This window comes from Lepidochelys olivacea (genome assembly GCF_965140295.1).
Source record: "Lepidochelys olivacea isolate rLepOli2 genome assembly, chromosome: 4".
Lineage (NCBI taxonomy): Eukaryota > Metazoa > Chordata > Testudines > Cheloniidae > Lepidochelys > Lepidochelys olivacea.
In genome coordinates, this window is record NC_140414.1 from 79,817,423 (window position 1) to 79,843,257 (window position 25,835).

Sequence of the window (25,835 nt, forward strand, 5' to 3'; positions counted from 1 at the left end):
AGATGTGGCAAACACTTTCCTTGGAATATAAGGGACTATCTGGGGAATATATTTTTATCACAGTACGAACATAATTCTTGTTATTAATGGAAGTTGTGTGTTCATAACTCCCAGTGCAGTGGGATTACACTAAAATCCCACTGTAATATGCTCAGCTTAATTGAGCTAAAACTGAAAAATGACAGCAGCTTTTACAATGGTTTTAAATTTTGAACAATAGTGGCAAGAGATAGAGAAACATTTATATGACAATTTACACAGCCATACATAATGTACAAAATGGCTATTCTACATGCACCTTTGCCACATTTCTTAGTGTACAAGTAGTAGCTTTTAATGCACCAGCAGGTGATGAGTAGACACTGATAAAGATACTGCTGCTCTCACATCTTAAGGTACTTGTGGGTAGCTGACAAGTTGAGCTTTTCTGAGCTGGGAGGCCCCATGGTGAAGGGAGGAGTTGGGAGTGGGGGAAGGTGTAGGTTTCTTTCAAGCCCATGCTCACCAATGCAAGGACCACTTGCAAACTGGCCTTAGTATACAAACTACACACTGTCTAATATGGCAGTCAGACTTGAAATTTTGTCGGATGACAGACAATAACAATACTTAACACGTATCACTTTTCACCTCTAGATCACCAAGATGTCTACCAAGTTAAGAAGCTTTATCAGCCACAATATAGGTAGTACTGTAAAATTGAGGTAATGTTCTATAAAATGAAATGGGAAAGTTAAAGTATAAATTCTATTGTCTGATCTTTCAGGCAACTTGGATTTGTACTTCTGTCCCTTAAAATTAATATTTAGACAGCAGATGAAAAAACAAAAATATGAAACTAATGTTAGCCCCCCATAAATACAACGTCTGTGTTTTATCCAGGCAATTCTAATAAAAGACAATGAAAGTCATGTAGCTAATACAATATTCAACACAAACCTTCAAAAGACAGTACATAAAGGCTAAAAGATAGTGTGTATATCTGTCTGTCTGGGTTCGTGGATGGCCCCCATTACTGTAGTGCCTAGCATCTTGGCCTTACACCTTATTTATAGTGACTCTCTATCCCATCCGACTACCAGGGCCTGGATGCAGCATTGGAGGCCATCCGACTACTGAGGCCATTGGAGGCCATTCACCCTGAAAAGCTCATAGGGATGTCAGGCACTTTTTCCTTTCCAATAGCTGAATGCTCCAACCCTTGCTAACTCAGTTGAGAAAGGTTATGTCTTGAATCTAGATCCCACAAGTGGTAGCCCACCACAGACCAGTAAACAGTAATACAGGCCATAACTAATCTGGTTGTGGCAATAAATCAGTTTTCATAGGTTACTATAAAGTTACATTTTGAGCCACAAGTCAATAGATTTACAAACAGTGTAAAGACTACTTTTTTATACGCCTGGAAATAAACATAGGATCATTTGCTCTCCTACAAAGAGAGCATTTTTTTAAAAAAAATATTAATTTTATAGTTGAAATAAGGTAACTAAGAAACAGTACAAAGTATATACTGGTTCTGAACCCCCCCCCCATACACAAAAACGATTCACCCCCAGTCACATATTGCTGCAATATCATTAATATGGTACGGAAAAAAACTCAGATGAATGAGCATTTACCACAATTCTTTTAAATCAAGAGGCTACTTTTTACTAAAAGTTTACTGCAAACTTTTTACTATTTATTACCAGACAAACCATGCCTGAGTGTGCTCTTCAGTGTTTTCCACTAGAATATTTGGCTCAAGCAATACACGCCCCTGAAGTATTCACAGTATCATTGTAACAACCACTAGTGTTAAACTTATTGTTGTGTTGGCAGTATTTCCAATGTTTCCTTTTGTTTTAAAGGTTCATAATTCATATGTAAGACAAATTGTTCCAGGCTGACAAGAATACATTTATCACATAATATAGCTAAACAACAGGACAACAAGCCAAGGGTGGGGCCAGAGAGAGAAAAGTAGTAGGAGTTGAGGAAGATGGGAAATTTCTGATTTACTACATTCAGAAACCTTTGACTGCACCCTTAGAAAGCTTTTAGAAAGCGCCACTGAAGCTGTTTTCCTTGCCCCTACTCACCTATTTGCGTCACATGTGGGAGAAGCAACCACCTGCACATCTACCAAATGGATTAGGGTATTCCCCAGTTGTGGGGAGAGGTGAGAAGAGTGGGGCATCAGCAAGGGTGAATAGTTGTTGGGAATGAAACCAAGGATTCACTTCAAAGTTATGAAGTGTAGGTAGTGCTCATTTAACTTTTGCAGGCTGGTCCATTCCAATACTTCCTAGGGTCTGATCAGAATAAATCAAAACGCATATTTCCTATATTGTGATACATTTGTGGATTAAATATTATCCATACCATAAAGCCTTCAAGGACTTTCAGTGTGTGCCAAGAATTGATACAATCTGGAGCAGTTTGAAAGACACACACAGATCATAGTAGCTCTTACAGAGCTTTAAAACTTCAAGAAAAGGTACATAATGCCTCTTCCTGAAGCCATAACAATCACATTATGAACACACTGAGAATTTCCCTTTGAAAAGAAAAAATAAGAAAAATCAATTTTAACTAGGGGTATGTCTACACTATGGAATAAGGTCGAATTTATAGAAGTCGTTTTTTTTAGAAATCGGTTTTATATATTCGAGTGTGTGCGTCCCCACAGAAAATGCTCTAAGTGCATTAAGTGCATTAACTCGGCGGAGCGCTTCCTCAGTACCGAGGCTAGAGTCGACTTCCGGAGTGTTGCACTGTGGGTAGCTATCCCACAGTTCCCGCAGTCTCCGCTGCCCATTGGAATTCTGGGTTGAGATCCCAATGCCTGATGGGGCTAAAACATTGTCGCGGGTGGTTCTGGGTACATATTGTCAGGCCCCCCTTCCCTCCCTCCCTCCCTCCGTGAAAGCAAGGGCAGACAATCGTTTTGAGTTACCTGTGCAGACGCCATACCACAGCAAGCATGGAGCCCGCTCAGGTAACCATCACCGTATGTCTCCTGGGTGCTGGCAGACGCGGTACTGCATTGCTACACAGTAGCAGCAACCCATTGCCTTGTGGCAGCAGACGGTGCAATACGACTGGTAGCCGTCATCGTCATGTCCGAGGTGCTCCTGGCCACGTCGGCTGGGAGCGCCTGGGCAGACATGGGCGCAGGGACTAAATTTGGAGTGACTTGACCAGGTCATTCTCTTTAGTCCTGCAGTCAGTCCTATTGAACCATCTTACGGTGAGCAGGCAGGCGATACGGATTGCTAGCAGTCCTAGTGCATGATCTTCTGCCGGGCAGCCATGAGATGTGGATGGCATGCAGTCCTTCTGCACTGTCTGCTGCCAGCCAAAGATGTAAAAGATAGATGGAGTGGATCAAAACAAGAAATAGACCAGATTTGTTTTGTACTCATTTGCTTCCCCCCCTCCCCTGTCTAGGGGAGTCATTCCTCTAGGTCACACTGCAGTCACTCACAGAGAAGATGCAGCGAGGTAAATCTAGCCATGTATCAATCAGAGGCCAGACCAACCTCCTTGTTCCAATAAGAACAATTACTTAGGTGCACCATTTCTTATTGGAACCCTCCGTGAAGTCCTGTCTGAAATATTCCTTGATGTAAAGCCACCCCCCTTTGTTGATTTTAGCTCCCTGAAGCCAACCCTGTAAGCCATGTAGTCAGTCTCCCCTCCCTCCGTCAGAGCAAAGGCAGACAATCGTTCCGCGCCTTTTTTCTGTGTGGACGCCATACCAAGGCAAGCATGGAGGCCGCTCAGCTCACTTTGGCAATTAGGAGCACATTAAACACCACATGCATTATCCAGCAGTATATGCAGCACCAGAACCTGGCAAAGTGATACCGGGCGAGGAGGCGACGTCAGCGCGGTCACGTGAGTGATCAGGACATGGACACAGATTTCTCTGAAAGCATGGGCCCTGCCAATGCATGCATCATGGTGCTAATGGGGCAGGTTCATGCTGTGGAACGCCGATTCTGGGCTCGGGAAACAAGCACAGACTGGTGGGACCGCATAGTGTTGCAGGTCTGGGACGATTCCCAGCGGCTGCGAAACTTTCACATGCATAAGGGCACTTTCATGGAACCTTGTGACTTGCTTTCCCCTGCCCTGAAGCGCATGAATACCAAGATGAGAGCAGCCCTCACAGTTGAGAAGAGAGTGGCGATAGCCCTGTGGAAGCTTGCAATGCCAGACAGCTACCAGTCAGTTGGGAATCAATTTGGAGTGGGCAAATCTACTGTGGGGGCTGCTGTGATGCAAGTAGCCCACGCAATCAAAGATCTGCTGATATCAAGGGTAGTGACCCTGGGAAATGTGCAGGTCATAGTGGATGGCTTTGCTACAATGGGATTCCCTAACTGTGGTGGGGCCACAGACGGAACCCATATCCCTATCTTGGCACCGGAGCACCAAGCCGCCGAGTACATAAACCGCAAGGGGTACTTTTCAATAGTGCTGCAAGCTCTGGTGGATGACAAGGGACGTTTCACCAACATCAACGTGGGATGGCTGGGAAAGGTACATGACGCTCGCATCTTCAGGAACTCTGGTCTGTTTCAAAAGCTGCAGGAAGGGACTTTATTCCCAGACCAGAAAATAACTGTTGGGGATGTTGAAATGCCTATATGTATCCTTGGGGACCCAGCCTACCCCTTAATGCCATGGCTCATGAAGCCGTACACAGGCAGCCTGGACAGTAGTCAGGAGCTGTTCAACTACAGGCTGAGCAAGTGCAGAATGGTGGTAGAATGTGCATTTGGACGTTTAAAGGTGCACTGGCGCAGTTTACTGGCTTGCTTAGACCTCAGCGAAACCAATATTCCCACTGTTATTACTGCTTGCTGTGTGATCCGCAATATCTGTGAGAGTAAGGGGGAGACGTTTATGGCAGGGTGGGAGGTTGAGGCAAATCGCCTGGCTGCTGGTCATGCGCAGCCAGATACCAGGGCGGTTAGAAGAGCACAGGAGGGCGCGGTACGCACCAGAGAAGCTTTGAAAACCAGTTTCATGACTGGCCAGGCTACGGTGTGAAAGTTCTGTTTGTTTCTTCTTGATGAAACCCCCCGCCCCTTGGTTCGCTCTACTTCCCTGTAAGCTAACCACCCTCCCCTCCTCCCTTCGATCACCACTTGCAGAGGCAATAAAGTCATTGTTCCTTCACATTCATGCATTCTTTATTCATTCATCACATAAATAGGGGGATGACTACCAAGGTAGCCTGGGAGGGGTGATGGAGGAGGGAAGGAAAATGCCACACAGCACATTAAAAATTTACAACTTTAAAATTTATTGAATGCCAGCTTTCTTTTTTTTGGGCAATCTCCTGTGGCGGAGTGGCTGGTTGGCCGGTGCCCCCCCCCCACCGCGTTCTTGGGCATCTGGGTGTGGAGGCTATGGAACTTGGGGAGGAGGGCAGTTGGTTACACAGGGGCTGTAGTGGCAGTCTGTGCTCCAGCTGCCTTTGCTGCATCTCAACCATACACTGGATCATACTGGTTTGGTCCTCCAGCAGCCTCAGCATTGAATCCTGCCTCCTCTCATCACGCTGCCGCCACATTTGAGCTTCAGCCCTCTCTTCAGCCCGCCACTTACTGTCTTCAGCCCGCCACCTCTCCTCCCTGTCATTTTGTGCTTTCCTGCACTCTGATATTATTTGCCTCCACGCATTCGTCTGTGCTCTGTCAGTGCGGGAGGACAGCATGAGCTCCGAGAACATTTCATCTCGAGTGCGTTTTTTTTTCTTTCTAAGCTTCACTAGCCGCTGGGAAGGAGAAGATCCTGTGATCATTGAAACACATGCAGCTGGTGGAGAAAAAAAAGGGACAGCGGTATTTAAAAAGACACATTTTATAAAACAGTGGCTACACTCTTTCAGGGTAAACCTTGCTATTAACATTACATACATAGCACATGTGCTTTCGTTACAAGGTCACATTTTGCCTCCTCCACCTCGTGGCTACCCCCTAAACCCTCCCCCCTCCCTGTGGCTAACAGCGGGGAACATTTCTGTTTAGCCGCAGGCAAACAGCCCAGCAGGAACGGGCTCCTCTGAGTGTCCCCTGAAGAAAAGCACTCTATTTGAACCAGGTGACCATGAATTATATCTCACTCTCCTGAGGATAACACAGAGAGATAAAGAACAGATGTTGTCTGAATGCCAGCAAACATACACTGAAATGCTTTGTTGTACAATGATTCCCGAGTACGTGTTATGGGCCTGGAATGGTAAAGTGTCCTACCATGAAGGACGCAATAAGGCTGCCCTCCCCAGAAACCTTTTGCAAAGGCTTTGGGAGTACATCCAGGAGAGCTGCGAATGCCAGGGCAAAGTAATCCTTTCACATGCTTGCTTTTAAACCATGTATAGTATTTTAAAAGGTACACTCACCGGAGGTCCCTTCTCCACCTGCTGGGTCCAGGAAGCAGCCTTGGGTGGGTTCGGGGGGTACTGGCTCCAGGTCCAGGATGAGGAACAGTTCCTGGCTGTCGGGAAAACCGGTTTCTCCGCTTGCTTGCTGTGAGCTATCATCATCATCCTCATCATCTTCTTCGTCTCCAAAACCTGCTTCCGTGTTGCCTCCATCTCCGTTGAAGGAGTCAGACAATGCGGCTGGGGTAGTGGTGGCTGAACCCCCTAAAATGGCATGCAGCTCATCATAGAAGCGGCATGTTTGGGACTCTGACCCGGAGCGGCCGTTCGCCTCTCTGGTTTTCTGGTAGGCTTGCCTCAGCTCCTTAGGTTTCACGCGGCACTGCTTCGGGTCCCTGTTATGGCCTCTGTCCTTCATGCCCTGGGAGATTTTGACAAAGGTTTTGGCATTTCGAAAACTGGAACGGAGTTCTGATAGCACGGATTCCTCTCCCCAAACAGCGATCAGATCCTGTACCTCGTGTTCGGTCCATGCTGGAGCTCTTTTGCGATTCTGGGACTCCATCATGGTCACCTCTGTTGATGAGCTCTGCATGGTCACCTGCAGCTTGCCACGCTGGCCAAACAGGAAATGAGATTCAAAAGTTCACGGTTCTTTTCCTGTCTACCTGGCCAGTGCATCTGAGTTGAGAGTGCTGTCCAGAGCGGTCACAATGGAGCACTCTGGGATAGCTCCCGGAGGCCAATACCATCGAATTGTGTCCGCAGTACCCCAAATTCGAGCCAGTAAGGCCAATTTAAGCGCTAATCCACTTGTCAGGGGTGGAGTAAGGAAATCCATTTTAAGAGCCCTTTAAGTCGAAATAAAGGGCTTCATCGTGTGGACGGGTGCAGGTTTACATCGATTTAACGCTGCTAAATTCGACCTAAAGTCCTAGTGTAGACCAGGGCTGGGTCTTGTATAGCATTTGTTACTTTTCTTTTTTATAATGGCTATAAATAAAAACATGTTTACTTTTTTTTGGTATGGGGCTCATTATAAACAAAAGTTTTAAAATGTATTGACATGAAGTATTATAAGCAGAGCTTATCCAAAATTATATATCTTTTTCCACACAGTCTGGCTACTGAAACTGAATATCCAGAAGACAAAAATTAACAAAACAGAGTACACTGAAGACACGGAAGACATAACTTTATTTTTAAATTTAACTTGGATTTTAAGGTAAATCAAACTGATCAGAGGAGGGGAATTCAGAGAGACCACTCTATAAATACTCATTGTGATCTAGTGTAGGCACTGATAAGCTCTTCCACCATACGTGCACAAGGAAAGAGAAACAGTCTCTGAATGTCCTGTCCTTCCTTTTCTTATTTTTAGATTCACCTTTAACATTGCTCTAAAATACTGTAGCTTTTTGTGTTAATGGAGTTTCGGTAAATTGTAGGTTCATGCAAAAATGAAAGCCAAAAGGTATATTCTTATCTGGACGGATGAGATTTATGGGTTTAAATGTCTACTAACGCTAATAGGAGTTAAGGGCAAAAATCCCCATACGTCAAGATGAGATTAACACCCATTAGCTAAATACACACACACAAAGACAGCTATGCTAAAGACATCTGAAAACTCATTTCCTTTGGCTTTCATTTTTACATACATAATTTTGACACTGGTATCATTGTATTAATAAATTTAAAGAATGTTTTGACAGTTTGATACAATAAGAACAATAAATCTATATTAGAATAAAAATAGTTGCTAGACAAAAACAAGGTAATACACTGAATTAGCCTGTTGTGCACTGATAACCACAAATCCCAGAATATGATATGCACAGGATAAACAAAAAGGTATAACCACGTAACATTATAGAAAGGTACTAGTGCAACATGAAAAATATTTTTTTTACAGTAGAGGTGGATATATTTAATCCTGGGATAAGCCCATGTCATGTTTTTGTACTGCTCAGTAACATCTGTCTCAGTTACTTATATGGCGTCCATCGCTGTCGTACCTGGCTGTTTCACGATCTCTACTGTATTTATTCTCACAGCACCCTGTGAGGCAAGAAGTCCTATGAGCCCAATTTCACAGATGGAGAACTGAGGCACAAAGAGGCTAAATGAGTTGCCTAAAATCATGCAGAAAGCCTGGGGCACAGTGAGGATTTTACCCCAGGATTCTCAAGTGCTAGGTTAGGGCACCTAACCACTGGACACCTTTCTTCTTTAATGCTAATTAATAATGGAAAACACACATTTACCGCTCTAGATCTTTAAATCCTACAGGTGAAATAAAAAAAACAATTCACAGAAAAGGCATATAATTTGTTTGCTATATCTATTTCACTTTCTAGCTTGGCCTTTTTAGATATCAATGGTATCATCCATGTGTATCGTTATTCTCCCCTAGCTTGAGCACACACATTATAGCATTATTCTTCATTAACTTAAGTACAAATCTAAGTTGGGAGCAACCAGGAAAACAGACATGAACCTTTATCTAGTTGTACATGGAGTTAGAAAAACTCAGAATTTATGAAAACATTATTGATGCTCAAGCTCTCTCCCTTCTATTCTTTAAAGCTATTATGGTCACCAATTTAATGAATGCAGCAACTGAGAACTTGTGCATTAGAAAAATGTGTGCCTTTTTTATTCTTATGGGCTCAACATTTCTTTTTTCTTAAGGTCTAACCCCTTGAAAAGGCACTCAGCCCAAAGGAGATGCTAGCCCACCCACTATTCCCACTACAGTTAATGGGAGTTGAGGGTGCTGAACACTTTACAGGATTAAGTCCTTAGATATAATCTCTAGAATATTTGAGCCCATATGAAATATTTGGCTAAATCAGGTTTGAATAAATCAGAGGAAGAAACTGGGAAAGTGACTAATCCCATAAGACAAAACTGAAGAAATAAAAATACTAGTTAGGTGGAGGTTGGACAAATGAGAAAAGTGCCATTTTTTTCCAGCTTGCTTTCAGTGCTGAATGCAAGTGGAAAAAAGAGCAGGGATTCTGTAAGTTTTTCCAAGCAACTAGTTTTCAGCAGATCACATCTCTGGAGATCAGTTTGCAACTGTACCATTGATAAACTCAAAGATGATCTAAAAATATGTGTTTGCTGCTAAAGAGAGGGAACTATTTCAGAACATGTTTTAGTGCGGAGTTGGTCTTTAAAATGAACGTTGGTACCATGTGAAAGAAACATATTACTCTACTCATAAATTCTGAGAACAGCACAGATGCACTAATAATGTGAAGGATGTATTAATGATTACTGAAATCCTTATCTGATGGAAAAAAATAAAAATTATTAGGATGTAAAAAAGAAGATATAGTCAATATGGTTTGATTCTTTCAAGGGATAGCTCAGTGGTTTGAACATTGGCCTGCTAAATGCAGGGTTGTGAGTTCAATCCTTGAGGGGGCCATTTAGGGATCTGGGGCAAAAATTGGGGATTGGTCCTGCTTTGAGCAGGGGGTTGGACTAGATGACCTCCTGAGGTCCCTTCCAACCCTGAGATTCTATGAATTAAAAATGTAAACCCCAGTGTAGAATACAAATACTATATATTAGCTCTCACTGTTGCAACTACTATGGTAGTGAAGGCAAAATTTTGGGGAAAACCCCTAATTACAAATTTTTCCATATTTTTACTAGAAACCTCACAGTTCAACTTTTCTAGATAGAAAGAATGTTTCCCATTTCATCCTTTAAAAAACAACAAATTTAAAAGAGTGCCCTAATCTGACTGCAAATTAGATTAACACCCATTTGTTGTGGCATCTTAATTAATGTGCACATTTTTTGAAATAGAAGATGAGTGCATTTTTAGACACTTTTTCCTTATATATGTGAGGTGTGTGTGATATGTCTTGTATGGAAAAGGAAGATAAAATGAAACTGGCAGATTAGAATGCAGGTTCAGCAAGAGGATTTGCACAGATTAATCTGTTCATGTAACAAACTGAGCAGCTGCTGGCCCAGTAGAATTTGAAAGACCTTTGTCTGCATCTGACTCAGTGACCTAGGCTAAGGACTGCAAAAGCAGGATCATGATACAGAATACGAAAAGATAAATAGCACAAATTTCAAACCTAGTGCAAGATCAAACTGTAGATTGCAGAAGTGATGTTTCTATTTGCCCTTCTAGAAGGGAAAGATTTAATTATCAGAGTGCAGGAAAGGAAGAATTAAAGGCATTTCTATACCATGTTGAATCTGGAAGGTGACCTGTATTTCAGGTTATGGGAATTGTGATCTAAAATGTGCAAACTAGACTATTCTGCATTATTCACTGTAAACACTAACAAATTAAGGGATCTGTTAGGTGTAATGTTGTACATGTTTCCGCCAAAGGAAGACTTATTTCACAGACACTAGTGGTTACCAACTCAACAGATTCTATTGTACCGAAAATCTGGGAAACCTACCACGAGTATCATTACATACATATAAGGGAATATTGCCGTCAAGCATTCTGTTTTAAGACAATCCCATGGCAGAATATGGCAGAAATAGATATGCTCAGCTATAAGAAGGTCAGGCTGATTAAACCAAAGAAGTGGATAACAGATGACGTAATGTTGACTGGTCAAAAAACATGGTACACAATGTTTTTTTAGTGTGGGTGAAAAGCACATCTTGCTTTTGTCTATATAATATGCCAGGCTTTAATGGAAGGTACTGCTAGCAGTAAAAAAGGCAGCTCACCCAATTCCTACCCATAGTCTGACTGCATTCCTATTTGCAGCCAGACTCAAGAAATACCCATGACCAGTAGTTGGCAGGAATAAGCAAGAGAGAGAGATTCTTTAAGGATAATTAGCTGCCTTGATGGCATTTGCCATTAGACCTCTTTCCAAGAGTCTGAGTCAGTGCACTCTTAGCATATGTATAGTTAGTTCACTTAGAAATATTTTAGCTTATTTCTGTGCTAATATAAATGTGCTCTTCTTGACCTTTAAAATCCTTTAAGAAATTTGGTGAAAACTCTCTTCTTTTTGGTCAATCATATTCTCAAGTGCTAAATGAGATTCATTGATGCTGACTTACTTCTCTTCCCTATAACCAGCTACACCATATTTGCTAGTCTTTGCTTCATCCACTTAGCACATTCCTTCTCTGAAACTCAAAACCAGAAATGTCAATGATGAGGCCACCCTCATTCTTTAAACTGAAACTGAATAATCACTTTTAATTTTTAGCTGAGCACTTCTGATTGCTGTACATTAAATTGTGTTACATCTGTTTAAAAGTATCTTGATATATCTTAGCCTGCATTTACACAGTACCATATCATGCTATCATGAGAAACTTTGTGTACGAACAGGGATAGTATGGACACTCCATTATCTTTTAAGAGTTGTTGCCAACGAGTAAATTAAACTGTACTAAAACTTTTTAGCCTCCCAGCACTCAATCCTGCAAGATTCTGAGCACTCTGGCCCTAAGCCAGCAAACCACTTATGTATGTGTTTTAACGTTAAGCATATGGACAGTCCATTGACGCATCGCATTCGTGAAATTAAACATGTGCTTAAGTGCTTTGTTAGATGAGGGCTACAGTGCTCAAAACCATGCAAGATCAAGCCTTTAAGTCATATTTAAGTCTGAGTTGCACAAACCTATAAAGGCGCAATGGCCAGAACTGCAGAATACCACAGAAGACATGCTACTATTGTGTATTTTAAGAACAAACACCTGCTCTTAATTTAATACATTGAATTAAATCCATTTCATTTTAATTTCCAATCATGAAGTGTTTAGACAATTAGATAAATTAATGGGGTTGAATTATAAAATGCTTATAGTATCTTGTGCTTCTAAATCTAGAAAGAATATTTTTATTTTGAAATATTTTTGCCTATTGCTATCATTGGTTCGCTTTTAAAATTCCTGGATCACACAATAAGGAATACAAATGGTGGGGCCATGTTTGTTTGTTTTGTTTTGTTTATTTATTTTTAATCAAACAATGGGCCAAATTTGGAAGTCCTTAATCATTTCTCATTCCCTCCCTGCCCAGGCAAAGCTCTTATTGATGGGAGTCTTGATGAGTAATATATGTCAGGGACTAAATCCTCAGCTGGTATAAGTCAGTATACTTCTATGAGTCTGGTACCAGGACTGGGCCCAATGCACAAACAATACACAAACAAACGGCAATATTTTACCATATTCATATACAAGTCTGAAAAAGTCTGTCTAGAGTGAGTTCCAATTAGACCTTTGTTAAACCAATGTATGTTACACCAACTTAGGCTCCCTTAGACTCAGTTAGACTCATGCCTTCTTACCTACATGTAATGTACACTCCCGCCTTTAAAAATAATCTTTCATTTTGGCTCGCTGAGACTGAAATGACCAGGAATGTGAGTCCACATGACTTCAACTCACATTCTAAGGGAGCAAAAGATATGAGTGTAAAGTCAAAGCAACTAACTGGAGCTGTAACAAGGTAGCCAACTTTAACTCATACCCAGTTCTTTCACTTACACCTTCTGGCTCCGTAGATTCCCTTGCATATCAGTCCAAGGGGATCCACTGGTCTTGCAGAACCTACCTGAGTGTAAAGAAGCCAGATATTCATTTCACACCCGGGTAAATCTGATCATAGAATCATAGAATATCAGGGTTGGAAGGGACCTCAGGAGGTCATCTAGTCCAACCCCTTGCTCAAAGCAGGACCAATCCCCAATTAAATCATCCTAGCCAGGGCTTTGTCAAGCCTGACCTTAAAAACTTCTAAGGAAGGAGATTCTACCACCTCCCTAGGCAACACATTCCAGTGTTTCACCACCCTCCTAGTGAAAGAGTTTTTCCTAATATCCAACCTAAACCTCCCCCACTGCAACTTGAGACCATTACTCCTTGTCCTGTCCCCTTCTACCACTGAGAATAGTCTAGAACCATCCTCTCTGGAACGACCTTTCAGGTAGTTGAAAGCAGCTATCAAATCCCCCCTCATTCTTCTCTTCTGCAGACTAATCAATCCCAGTTCCCTCAGCCTCTCCTCATAAGTCATGTGTTCCAGACCCCTAACCATTTTTGTTGCCCTTCGCTGGACTCTCTCCAATTCATCCACATCCTTGTAGTGTGGGGCCCCAAACTGGACACAGTGCTCCAGATGAGGCCTCACCAATGCCGAATAGAGGGGGATGATCACGTCCCTTGATCTGCTCACTATGCCCCTACTTATACATCCCAAAATGCCATTGGCCTTCTTGGCAACAAGGGCACACTGCTGACTCATTTCCAGCTTCTCATCCACTGTCATCCCTAGGTCCTAGAACTGCTGCCTAGCCATTCAGTCCCTAGTCTGTAGCTCTGCATTGGGTTCTTCCGTCCTAAGTGCAGGACCCTGCACTTATCCTTATTGAACGTCATCAGATTTCTTTTGGCCCAATCCTCCAATTTGTCTAGGTCCCTCTGTATCCTATCCCTGTCCTCCAGCGTATCTACCAATCCTCCTAGTTTAGTATCATCCGCAAATTTGCTGAGAATGCAATCCACACCATCCTCCAGATCATTTATGAAGTTATTGAACAAAACCAGCTCCAGAGCCGACCCCTGGGGCACTCCACTTGACACCGGCTACCAACTAGACATGGAGCCATTGATCACTACCCGTTGAGCCCGACAATCTAGCCAACTTTCTACCCACCTTATAGTGCATTCATCCAGCCCATACTTCTTTAACTTGCTGACAAGAATACTGTGGGAAATGTTTCAAAAGCTTTGCTAATGTCAAGAAACGATACATCCACTGCTTTCCCTTCATCCACAGAACCAGTAATCTCATCATAGAAGGCGATTAGATTAGTCAGGCATGACCTTCCCTTGGTGAATCCATGCTGACTGTTCCTGATCACCTTCCTCTCATGTAAGTGCTTCAGGATTGATTCTTTGAGGACCTGCTCCATGATTTTTCTGGGGACTGAGGTGAGGATGACTGGCCTGTAGTTCCCAGGATCCTCCTTCTTCCCTTTTTTAAAGATTGGCATTACATTAGCCTTTTTCCAGTCATCTGGGACTTCCCCCGTTCGCCACGAGTTTTCAAAGATAATGGCCAATGGCTCTGAAATCACAGCCGCCAATTCCTTTAGCACTCTCGGATGCAATTTGTCTGGCCCCATGGACTTGTGCACGCCCAGCTTTTCTAAATAGTCCCTAACCACCTCTTTCTCCACAGAGGGCTGGCCATCTACTCCCCATGCTGTGATGCCCAGCTCAGCAGTCTGGGAGTTGACCTTGTTAGTGAAGACAGAGGCAAAAAAAGCATTGAGTACATTAGCATTTTCCACATCCTCTGTCACTAGGTTGCCTCCCTCATTCAGTAAGGGGTCCACACTTTCCTTGGCTTTCTTGTTGCCAACATACCTGAAGAAACCCTTCTTGTTACTCTTGACATCTCTTGCTAGCTGCAGCTCCGTGCATGATATAACCTCAATGAAATCAATGGAAGTGACAGTGTAAAAATTGATATAAGTAATATGGAAATAGACTTCTGGTTTCTAACACATCACCCCTGAATTAAACCAGTTGTCTCTTGTGTTATACATAGCCACGCCAGCAGAGGGAGCTCAAAGATTTTGATCACCTTAAAAACCATAATACATAGATACAATATAGATTTCCAGTATATTGATACAGTATAGATTACAGGCACATTGCTAAAATAATTCCTGTAAACATAGGCAAATATCTTGAAAACAAATCCATTAGATTAATATACATTTAGAGGTTTAAATTTCCAGAGATGCTTTCAGATATCAATTAATGACTTTCCTAATTTGTATTTAATTTTTCTCTTAAAATTCTTTATGCAAAGATTGGAAAGAAATACTTGAATACAATTTTGGACATTGTGGTTACAGGCCTCTAAATTGTCTGTATACATCATGATTTAAAATAAATACCAAGAAGAAGGTAACTAGTCAGATGTGTTTCACATAACTTGGACAGAACAAACAACAAATACTGTAGTAAAATACTGTAAGATGACTCCTATTCAACACAGTTCCATAAAAAAAATCCAGTTTGTAATAAAATGCCAGATATTATTGTAACGTTAAGATATAAACACTATCCTAGTTTTCAAGAGCTGTTCGTTATCGCTGTTCGTCATCACAGGTCACAAATAAAGTCATGTGTGAGTGCTCATATTTTAAAATGACTGATTTCATTCCAACAGAGTTTAACAACTACTGACCATAAGTAAAAGTCTTCTCTGAGCAGCATCAGTGCATAAGTTACAAACAAATTACCAGTATTATGTAGTATCACCAGTTTCTGTGTAATCTAGGTTGCAGTTTTTTGTGCAGCCTTAACATGTTTGCAGATGGCATTACTAAAAAAGTTAATAAATACTATACCATGATGCTGACAATGCTTTGGAATTTCCTATATTTATAATGTATGTGACTCTGGTCTATTTATGCCATACCATGATAACTGTGTATTATTTATTGGCACTCATTTTGCCTGGGAACAACGTGTACAGATCACTATTTTCCTATCTAGAAGCTGTCTTTCAAAGATCATTAGAGCTAAGATTAAATATTATTTGTAGGTTTTAATTATTTTAACTAACCTCTTTCCAAGGTGGTAACAGAACAAAATGTATCATCATCCTCTTTGGTAGCAGACTATAACCTTTTACAACGCGAAAGTAACTTAATAATGGAGACAAAATGGTTAAAATGGGAATTACGAGTCCAAGGTACGTGAAACAAATCTGACCATGTTTTCATTTAAGATTCAGTTTTGGCTTTCGAGAGCCAGGGAAGCACAATGAGCAGTGAACACTTTCAGAAGCCAAATGCTGAGGAGGAGATCTTATGCCAATAGAAGCCCTAATCCCATTCTTAAAAATAGGCACACACTTATGTATTTTGCTGGATTGGGGCCCTGATGCCTTCTGGGCACAGTGAGGCTTATAGAGGCAGTATCACTTGCTACCTGTAAAGTGGTGTAGCCAGTTCCTCTCCCCACCACCCTGCCAGCACACTATGGGTAGGAGAAGTAATGGTCCTCCTCTTGCCTAAACACACCCTATCCAGGGATTGTGTGCTTTGCGAACACTCTTTCTTAGGGCATAAATCTGGCCCCAAATTTAGTGGTATTTTCTGGATAAAAGTTGGCTTGTCTAAAGTCCACATACTGCACTCAGTCTACTCATAGAATTGCCATAGCTATCAGTGGTGTTTCTCTCCATGGATCAAAAGCAGTATATGTTTGTCATTATATTAGAATGTGTGTAACTGCACTGGAAATTACATAGTGTTCTATCTTTTCAAAAGGGCTTTAAAAACATCAATCGATCTGTACCTCTGCTACATCTGTACCTCATTCTACAAATGTGAAAAGTCAGGCATGGAGAATGAAATAGACTTGGCAAGGCCACATAGCAAATCAGTGACCAAGCTGAGATTAAATGCACATGGTTTTGGCTCCCAGGCCTGCAATCAGTACAGTAGACCATCCTGCTCTCTGAACTGACATTAAATAAAAGCATTTCTGTGTATACGCCAACACAAAAGATGTCAAGTTCATTAACAGGTGTAAATATTCTAGAAATGTTTGGTAGCCTCTAAATGGCTGTCAGTGTTTGTAATATGATACATACATAAATGAAAGAAATGGGAAAGCACTTAGTGTGACTTCCAAAGTTATTTTCATTCTTTTCTCACATTTTTCTTTTAGGTAAAAACCTCTCAGAAGCCAAATTTCACTGAAATTTAAGGGCTAAATTCTCATTTCCTCTGGAAAGTCCAAGCAAACAGCTCCTGAAGAGTGGATTTCCTTCCCACCTCCTAATTCGTGACTACTACTGTATATAGTAGCAGCTGCAGTCCGCTGAACATCTCCTTTTGCAGGGAGGTTAGCCCCAATGAGTTTGTATAGTTTGCTTGCTTACTAGACGTAAGTCTACCTGTCCCATGGCTTCCCCCAAATTCGCCCTCTGAGCTGCTAAAGAGAGATATGCCTGAGTACTTCTCCACAGCAGCTAAAGATTAAATAATCCTGGTGCTTAATTTGTGCCAGGGTTGAGCCCTGACACCTCTAGGTTTGGCAGTTTATAGCCCTGGCATCTCTGGGCTTGCCACATCAGTTATGAAAGTAAAAAAAATTGCTTGAACCCTACCCCCCCCATCTCTTTCATTACAAATTAAGCACTGTATTATCCCCCTGTTCAACCCAAATAAGTCTCTTTGGCTGCTGGCCCTTGAAACCTCTTCAATCTGCATAGGATGCGCATTCATAGAAAGTGCTCCCAATTTCCCATCAGAAGCCACAACATTAAGGTAGCTTTCTACCTGAAAGATCAGTTTACTGTGTCAGCAGCCACCATAGCCTTCTAAGGCTTTTAGTGTTCAGACAGCTATGAATATTTTTCTGGTGGACTGGAGTCTTAATATTTGATTTTCTTTTGTGTAGTCTATACATTAGTGCTACATTTCATTTATAGTAAATAATACTTTACTGAAAATAAAGACATTCATCATGTAAAATGTATGCCCCCATCTGTTATATAAAATGGAACAATAACATATAACTAACAAAGTTATTAGATCCATAAATTGTGCTATTAGAAAGGTAAAATGCCATAGAAAATAAACTTTTTAATTCAAAAGTTAAAAAAAAAATCACATATTATGAAATTTCATTACAACTATCACAGAAGATATGAAAAGCATCTCTGTTGGCCCTCACAAGTGCATTCTTCATCCTGGTAACTGTAAAATGATGGATTTTCTACCAGATAAACCAACTATTAAGTTAAATATTCTATTTATTGATTTTAACCATAACAAAAATGATTTCCTCCTCAGTTTAGTTCCAAACTAAAATAAGACCTAACTTCTTGTTCAGTTCTTTGAGTTACTTTAAGTTGCATTTTAAATGTTTTCTGAGGTAAAGTGCCTTACCATGGTTGTCTCTGCAATGGATCCAAAGCTGTTTATAAATATGTTACATGTGACATTAACTGGAGGGCCTGAAAAAGAAAAAAAATATTGTGTGACAATCAAAATATATTAGCAGACTAAACTATGATAAAAACAAAGACTCAATCACTTGGGAAGAAGTAGACTACATTCAGGACTTTTTAAGTGATGCGGGAGTGTGTGCTGTTATTTTAACGGTGTAATAGATTTTTTCAGTTCATTTTTTTTCAAAGATTCATTAACTGTCCTATAATTTGTAGGAATCCCAATTAGGGCTCAGGAAAGAGAAGGGAGCTCATCAGGTCTTGAGGGAATATGCCATGCAAAAGTGAATGTGCTTTTTGTAGAATTTGTACTATGTCATCTAAAACAATGTCCGTTTTAGTACAACTGAATATACATCATAGTCCTTCACAACAACCAGGAAAAAAGTAACTCTTTACTTGACAGATCTGCTATATCTGAAACCTGTTTACTGCTTTTAGTGACAAAGGCACATTATTAGAGCTTTTTGCTCCTGTTCGCTGTGTTGGCTATTCAGTGTTAAGAAAAAAATAAGCTAGATTCTATTCTGCGACAGCCACAGAAATGGCACTCACCTGCCTCCACGGGTGAGGAAACTTGATAGGGCTGGCAGTGAAAGAGGACAGTCCCAGCAGTGAGCATCTGGTACAACTGGCTTGAATTTTTCAGAGATGATGTCCGATACAGGCACGAACATATAGCTACAGAATGTGAGGGAATGGTCTGAGCAGGAGTTGTGATACCAGACATAGTGGCTGAGTGGGGTGTGACCAAACTAGTTGCTGGCACCCCTTGTGGCCAGTTTCCAGTGTGGATAAAATAAAATGATTCAGAAAAGGTGGGGGAGTAGCACTGTATGTAAGGGAGCAGTATGACTGCTCAGAGCTCCGGTACGAAACTGCAGAAAAACCTGAGTGTCTCTGGATTAAGTTTAGAGGTGTGAACAACAGGAGTGATGTAGTGGTGGGAGTCTGCTATAGATCGCCGGACCAGGGGGATGAGGTGGATGAGGCTTTCTTCCAGCAGCTCGCAGAAGCTACTAGATCGCATGCCCTGGTTCTCATGGGTGACTTTAAATTTTCCTGATATCTGCTGGGAGAGCAATACAGCGGTGCATAGACAATCCAGGAAGTTTTTGGAAAGCATAGGGGACAATTTCCTGGTGCAAGTGCTAGAGGAGCCAACTAGGGGGGGAGCTTTTCTTGACCTGCTGCTCACAAACCAGGAAGAATTAGTAGGGGAAGCAAAAGTGGATGGGAATCTGGGAGGCAGTGACCATGAGTTGGTTGAGTTCAGGATCCTGACACAGGGAAGAAAGGTAAGCAGCAGGATACGGACCCTGGACTTCAGGAAAGCAGACTTCGACTCCCTCAGGGAACGGATGGGTAGGATCCCCTGGGGGACTAACATGAAGGGGAAAGGAGTCCAGGAGAGCTGGCTGTATTTCAAAGAATCCCTGTTGAGGTTACAGGGACAAACCATCCCGATGTGTCGAAAGAATAGTAAATATGGAAGGCGACCAGCTTGGCTTAACGGTGAAATCCTAGCGGATCTTAAGCATAAAAAAGAAGCTTACAAGAAGTGGAAGGTTGGACATATGACCAGGAAGGAGTATAAAAATATTGCTCGGGCATGTAGGAATGAAATTAGAAGGGCCAAATCGCACCTGCAGCTAGCGAGAGATGTTAAGAGTAACAAGAAGGGTTTCTTCAGGTATGTTGGCAACAAGAAGAAAGCCAAGGAAAGCGTGGGCCCCTTACTGAATGAGGGAGACAACCTAGTGACAGAGGATGTGGAAAAAGCTAATGTACTCAATGCTTTTTTTGCCTCTGTCTTCACTAACAAGGTCAACTCCCAGACTGCTGAGCTGGGCATCACAGCATGGGGAATAGATGGCCAGCCCTCTGTGGAGAAAGAGGTGGTTAGGGACTATTTAGAAAAGCTGGGCGTGCACAAGTCCATGGGGCCGGACGAGTTGCATCCGAGAGTGCTAAAGAAACTGGTGGCTGTGATTGCAGAGCCATTGGCCATTATCTTTGAAAACTCGTGGCGAACGGATGACTGGAAAAAGGCTAATGTAGTGCCAATCTTTAAAAAAAGGGAAGAAGGAGGATCCTGGGAACTACAGGCCAGTCAGCCTCACCTCAGTCCCCAGAAAAATCATGGAGCAGGTCCTCAAAGAATCAATCCTGAAGCACTTACATGAGAGGAAAGTGATCAGGAACAGTCAGCATGGATTCACCAAGGGAAGGTCATGCCTGACTAATCTAATCACCTTCTATGATGAGATTACTGGTTCTGTGGATGAAGGGAAAGCAGTGGATGTACTGTATCTTCACTTTAGCAAAGCTTTTGACACTGTCTCCCACAGTATCTTGTCAGCAAGTTAAAGAAATACGGGCTGGATGAATGCACTATAAGGTGGGTAGAAAGTTGGCTAGATTGTCGGGCTCAACGGGTAGTGATCAATGGCTCCATGTCTAGTTGGCAGCCGGTGTCAAGTGGAGTGCCCCAGGGGTCGGTCCTGGGGCCGGTTTTGTTCAATATCTTCAAAAATGATCTGGAGGATGGTGTGGATTGCACTCTCAGCAAATTTGCGGATGATACTAAACTGGGAGGAGTGGTGGATACGCTGGAGGGCAGGGATAGGATACAGAGGGACCTAGACAAATTGGAGGATTGGGCCAAAAGAAATCTGATGACGTTCAATAAGGATAAGTGCAGGGTCCTGCACTTAGGACGGAAGAACCCAATGCAGAGCTACAGACTAGGGACTGAATGGCTAGGCAGCAATTCTGCGGAAAAGGACCTAGGGGTGACAGTGGACGAGAAGCTGGATATGAGTCAGCAGTGTGCCCTTGTTGCCAAGAAGGCCAATGGCATTTTGGGATGTATAAGTAGGGGCATAGCGAGCAGATCGAGGGACGTGATCGTCCCCCTCTATTCGACATTGGTGAGGCCTCATCTGGAGTACTGTGTCCAGTTTTGGGCCCCACACTACAAGAAGGATGTGGATGAATTGGAGAGAGTCCAGCGAAGGGCAACAAAAATGGTTAGGGGTCTGGAACACATGACTTATGAGGAGAGGCTGAGGGAACTGGGATTGTTTAGTCTGCGGAAGAGAAGAATGAGGGGGGATTTGATAGCTGCTTTCAACTACCTGAGAGGTGGTTCCAGAGAGGATGGTTCTAGACTATTCTCAGTGGTGGAAGAGGACAGGACAAGGAGTAATGGTCTCAAGTTGCAGTGCGGGAGGTTTAGGTTGGATATTAGGAAAAACTTTTTCACTAGGAGGGTGGTGAAATACTGGAATGCGTTGCCTAGGGAGGTGGTGGAATCTCCTTCCTTAGAAGTTTTTAAGGTCAGGCTTGACAAAGCCCTGGCTGGGATGATTTAATTGGGGATGGGTCCTGCTTTTGAGCAGGGGGTTGGACTAGATGACCTCCTGAGGTCCCTTCCAACCCTGATATTCTATGATTCTATGATTCTCAGAGGTAAAACACCTTGGATTTTAGTGATGGCCTTGGGCTCATGGAATAGAGTGGCATTTGGCCTTCACAGACTGAGGTTATACCTTGTTGCCTTCATAGGCAAGGTCCCCACCCTTCTGCACTCTGTCCCCCTTGCAGAGGGGAAAGGAGTATGCTAGGACTCAAAGCAAGCTGAGACCTTCGGGCTAGGCTGAGGAAAGCCTACCCTCAGTTACGTATAATATGGGTCATGGGTAGCACTCCTCCCCGTGTTAAAGTTTAACAGAAGTTGTGGCATGCCACTTAAATCCATCCATGTGTAAATCCTCATTTCACTGCTGTGTCCCTATTAGTTGTTCAGGATCCATTCCTGAAAACATTTACTACCAGGCATAGTCCTTCTACTATGAGTAGCTCCATTGAATACAATCAACAATTATTATCTTGCCCTGAATTTGCAAAGGATCAGTAATGGCAGAGCAATGCTTGTGAGTCTGATATCTGACTTAAGAGCTGAATCATCTTCCCATGCAAAAAAGGTTTTAAAATAATTTAAACAGGGCATTATGGGGTTTAATATTACAGTTTCTCAATTATTTCCATATCATAATTACTCTGTTAATTAGTGAATTTTTTTCTTCTAACTGGCAGCCCAATCATCAATATTATTATTTAACTCTGTTTGGAATTTGAAAACCTAGCTGGCTTCTTTTCTTGTTTCATATGATTTCCAGTAATAAGGATCCCAGATTTGGAATATAAGAACCAATCCTGCAAATTTACTAACAAGAGTAGTGTTGAACTATCCAGAGTAATCCCACTGAAGTCATAAGCAGCTCTGTCATTGCTGATGCTTCACTGCTCACTGACATCAATGGGACTACTGCAGTAATAAATGTTTGAAGGATCAGCACCTTCGTTAACAAAAATTTCTGCTCATGGTGCATGAACCAGAATAGAATCCGGCTCTCCTTTTTCTCAGCTGTATTGGCTCTACAGTGAAGTACAGAAGCAAAAAAGCACTAAAATCTCTCTCTCTGTTTACTTCACTGAGATGAGTACATACAGGAAGCAGATCTGTTGGGTAAGAAGATAGCAATTTTTCAGTCAGTCACTTTGCATATGATGGCATTTAATTTACTAATTTAAAAATTTAAAGCTGCCTTATCTGATGTTTCAATGTAAGATATGACTGGGGCCAAGGAAGGGTGCAAGTAGTGGGAAGGTGATTTCACGGGATCATACTTAATGGCTGCCACTGGGTAGTGAAGTTATCCAATGTGTGTGCGCAAGTAAATTCCAGTTCAGAGGTACATCACATTTTTTATATACCTGTGCATTCAATCATTTCCAATTCAATACGCTCCTGTCTACTTCAAAAGATAACCCTATGGAATTTTATAGTGTACCCAATGGCATATCAGTTATTGAAGAAAAAGAACAAAATAATGCACAATTCCATCCTAGTAAATTGAACTAAACAATCTAGCATCACTTAGGAAAGTGATACATAGACTCATAGATATTCAGGTCAGAAGGGACCATTATGATCATCTAGTCTGACCTCCTGCACAATGCAGGCCACAGAATCTCACCCACCCACTCCTTCAATAAACCTCTCATCTATGTCTGAGCTATTGAAGTCCTCAAATCATGGTTTAAAGACTTCAAGGTGCAGAGAATCCTCCAGCAAGTGACCCGTGCCCCATGCTACAGAGGAAGGCGAAAACCCCCTAGGGCCTCTTCCTATCTGCCTTAGAGGAAAATTCCTTCCCGACCCCAAATATGGCGATCAGCTGAACCCTGAGCATGTGGGCAAGATTCACCGGCCAGATACCCAGGAAAGAATTCTCTGTAGTAACTCAGATCCCACCCCATCTAACATCCCATCACAGACCATTGGGCCTATTTACCATGAATAGTTAAAGATCAATTAATTGCCAAAATCATGTTATCCCATCATACCATCTACTCCATAAACTTATTGAGTTTAATCTTGAAGCCAGATAGGTCTTTTGTCCCCTCTGCTTCCCTTAGAAGGCTTCACTCCTCTGATGGTTAGAAACCTTCATCTAATTTCAAGTCTAAACTTCCCAATGACCAGTTTATATCCATCTGTTCTTGTGTCCACATTGGTACTGATCTTAAATAATTCCTCACCCTCTCCGGTATTTATCCCTCTGATATATTTAGAGAGAGCAATCTTATCTCCCCTCAGCCTTCTTTTGGTTAGGCTAAACAAGCCAAGCTCCTTGAGTCTCCTTTCATAAGACAGGTTTTCCATTCCTCGGATCATTCTAGTAGCCCTTCTCTGTACCTGTTCCAGTTTGAATTCATCCTCCTTAAACATGGGGGACCAGAACTGCACACAGTATTCCAGATGAGGTCTCACCAGTGCCTTGTATAACTCTACTAACGCCTCCTTATCTCTACTGGAAATACCTCACCTGATGCATCCCAAGACCGCATTAGCTTTTTTCACGGCCATATCACATTGGCAGCTCATAGTCATCCTATGGTCAACCAATACTCCAAGGTCCTTCTCCTCCTCCATTACTTCTAATTGATGCATCCCCACTTTATAACTAAAATTCTTGTTATTAATCCCTAAATGCATGATCTTACACTTCTGACTATTAAATTTCATCCTATTACTATTACTCACTCCAGTTTACAAGGTCATCCAGATCCTCCTGTATGATATCCCAGTCCTTCTCTAAATTGGCAATACCTCCCAGCTTTGTATCATCTGCAAACTTTATTAGCACACTTCCACTTCTTGTGCCGAGATCAGTAATAAAAAAGATTAAATAAGATTGGTCCCAAAACCAATCCCTGAGGAACTCCACTGGTAACCTCCCTCCAGCCTGACAGTTCACCTTTCAGTATGACCCGCCTGTAGTCTCCCTTTTAACCAATTACTTATCCACCTTTCAATTTTCATATTGATCCCCATGTTTTCCAATTTAACTAATAATTCCCCAAAATGCCTTACTGAAATCTAGGTAAATTAGATCCACTGTGTTTCCTTTATCTAAAAAATCTGTTATTTTCTCAAAGAAGGAGATCAGGTTGGTTTGGCACCATCTACCTTTTGTAAAACCATGTTGTATTTTGTTCCATTTACCATTGACCTCAATGTCCTTAACTACTTTCTCCTTCAAATTTTTTTCCAAGACCTTGAATACTCCAGATGTCAAACTAACTGGCCTGTAGTTACCCGGATCTCTTCCCCCCCCTTTCTTAAAAATAGGAACTCTCCAATCATACGGTACAACCTCTGAGTTTACAGATTCATTAAAAATTCTTGCTAATGGGCTTGCAATTTCATGTGCCAACTCCTTTAATATTCTTGGATGAAGATTATCTGGGCCCCCTGATTTAGCTCCATTAAGCTGTTTGAGTTTCGCTTCTATCTCAGATAAGGTAATATCTACCTCTGTATCCTCATTCCCATTTCTCATGCTACCATTATCCCTAAGATCCCCATTAGCCTCATTAAAGACTGAGGCAAAGTGTTTGTTTAGATATTGGGCCATGCCTAGATTATCCTTAACCTCCACTCCATCCCCAGTGTTTAGCAGTCCCACTTCTTCTTTTTTTTGTTTTCTTCTTATTTATATGGCTATAGAACCTTTTACGATTGGTTTTAATTCCCTTTGCAAGGTCCAACTCTACTCGACTTTTAGCCTGTCTCACTTTATCCCTACATGTTCTGACCTCAATAAGGTAGCTTTCCTTGCTGATCCCTCCCATCTTCCACTCCCTGTATGCATTCGGCTTTTTCTTAATCACCTCTCTGAGATGCTTGCTCATCCAGCTTGGGCTACAACTCCTCCCTATGAATTTTTTCCCCTTTCTTGGGATGCAGGTTTCTGACAGCTTCTGCAGCTTTGACTTGAAGTAATCCCAGGCCTCCTCTGCCTTTAGATCCATAAGTTCTTCAGTCCAATCCACTTCCCTAACTAATTTCCTTAATTTTTGAAAGTCAGCCCT

The 25,835-nt window shown here is 42.0% G+C and overlaps 1 protein-coding gene across 1 annotated transcript in view; it reads right to left on the reverse strand.

Moving 5' to 3' along the window:
* The window catches only part of GLRA3 (glycine receptor alpha 3), a 149,694-nt gene that overhangs the window by 86,243 nt on the left and 37,616 nt on the right, over positions 1-25,835 (reverse strand). The window contains exon 3 of the mRNA XM_084626198.1: positions 18,328-18,395. Within this exon, the coding sequence (XP_084482324.1) occupies positions 18,328-18,395 (68 nt within the window). The remainder of the gene's footprint in view (positions 1-18,327; positions 18,396-25,835) is intronic.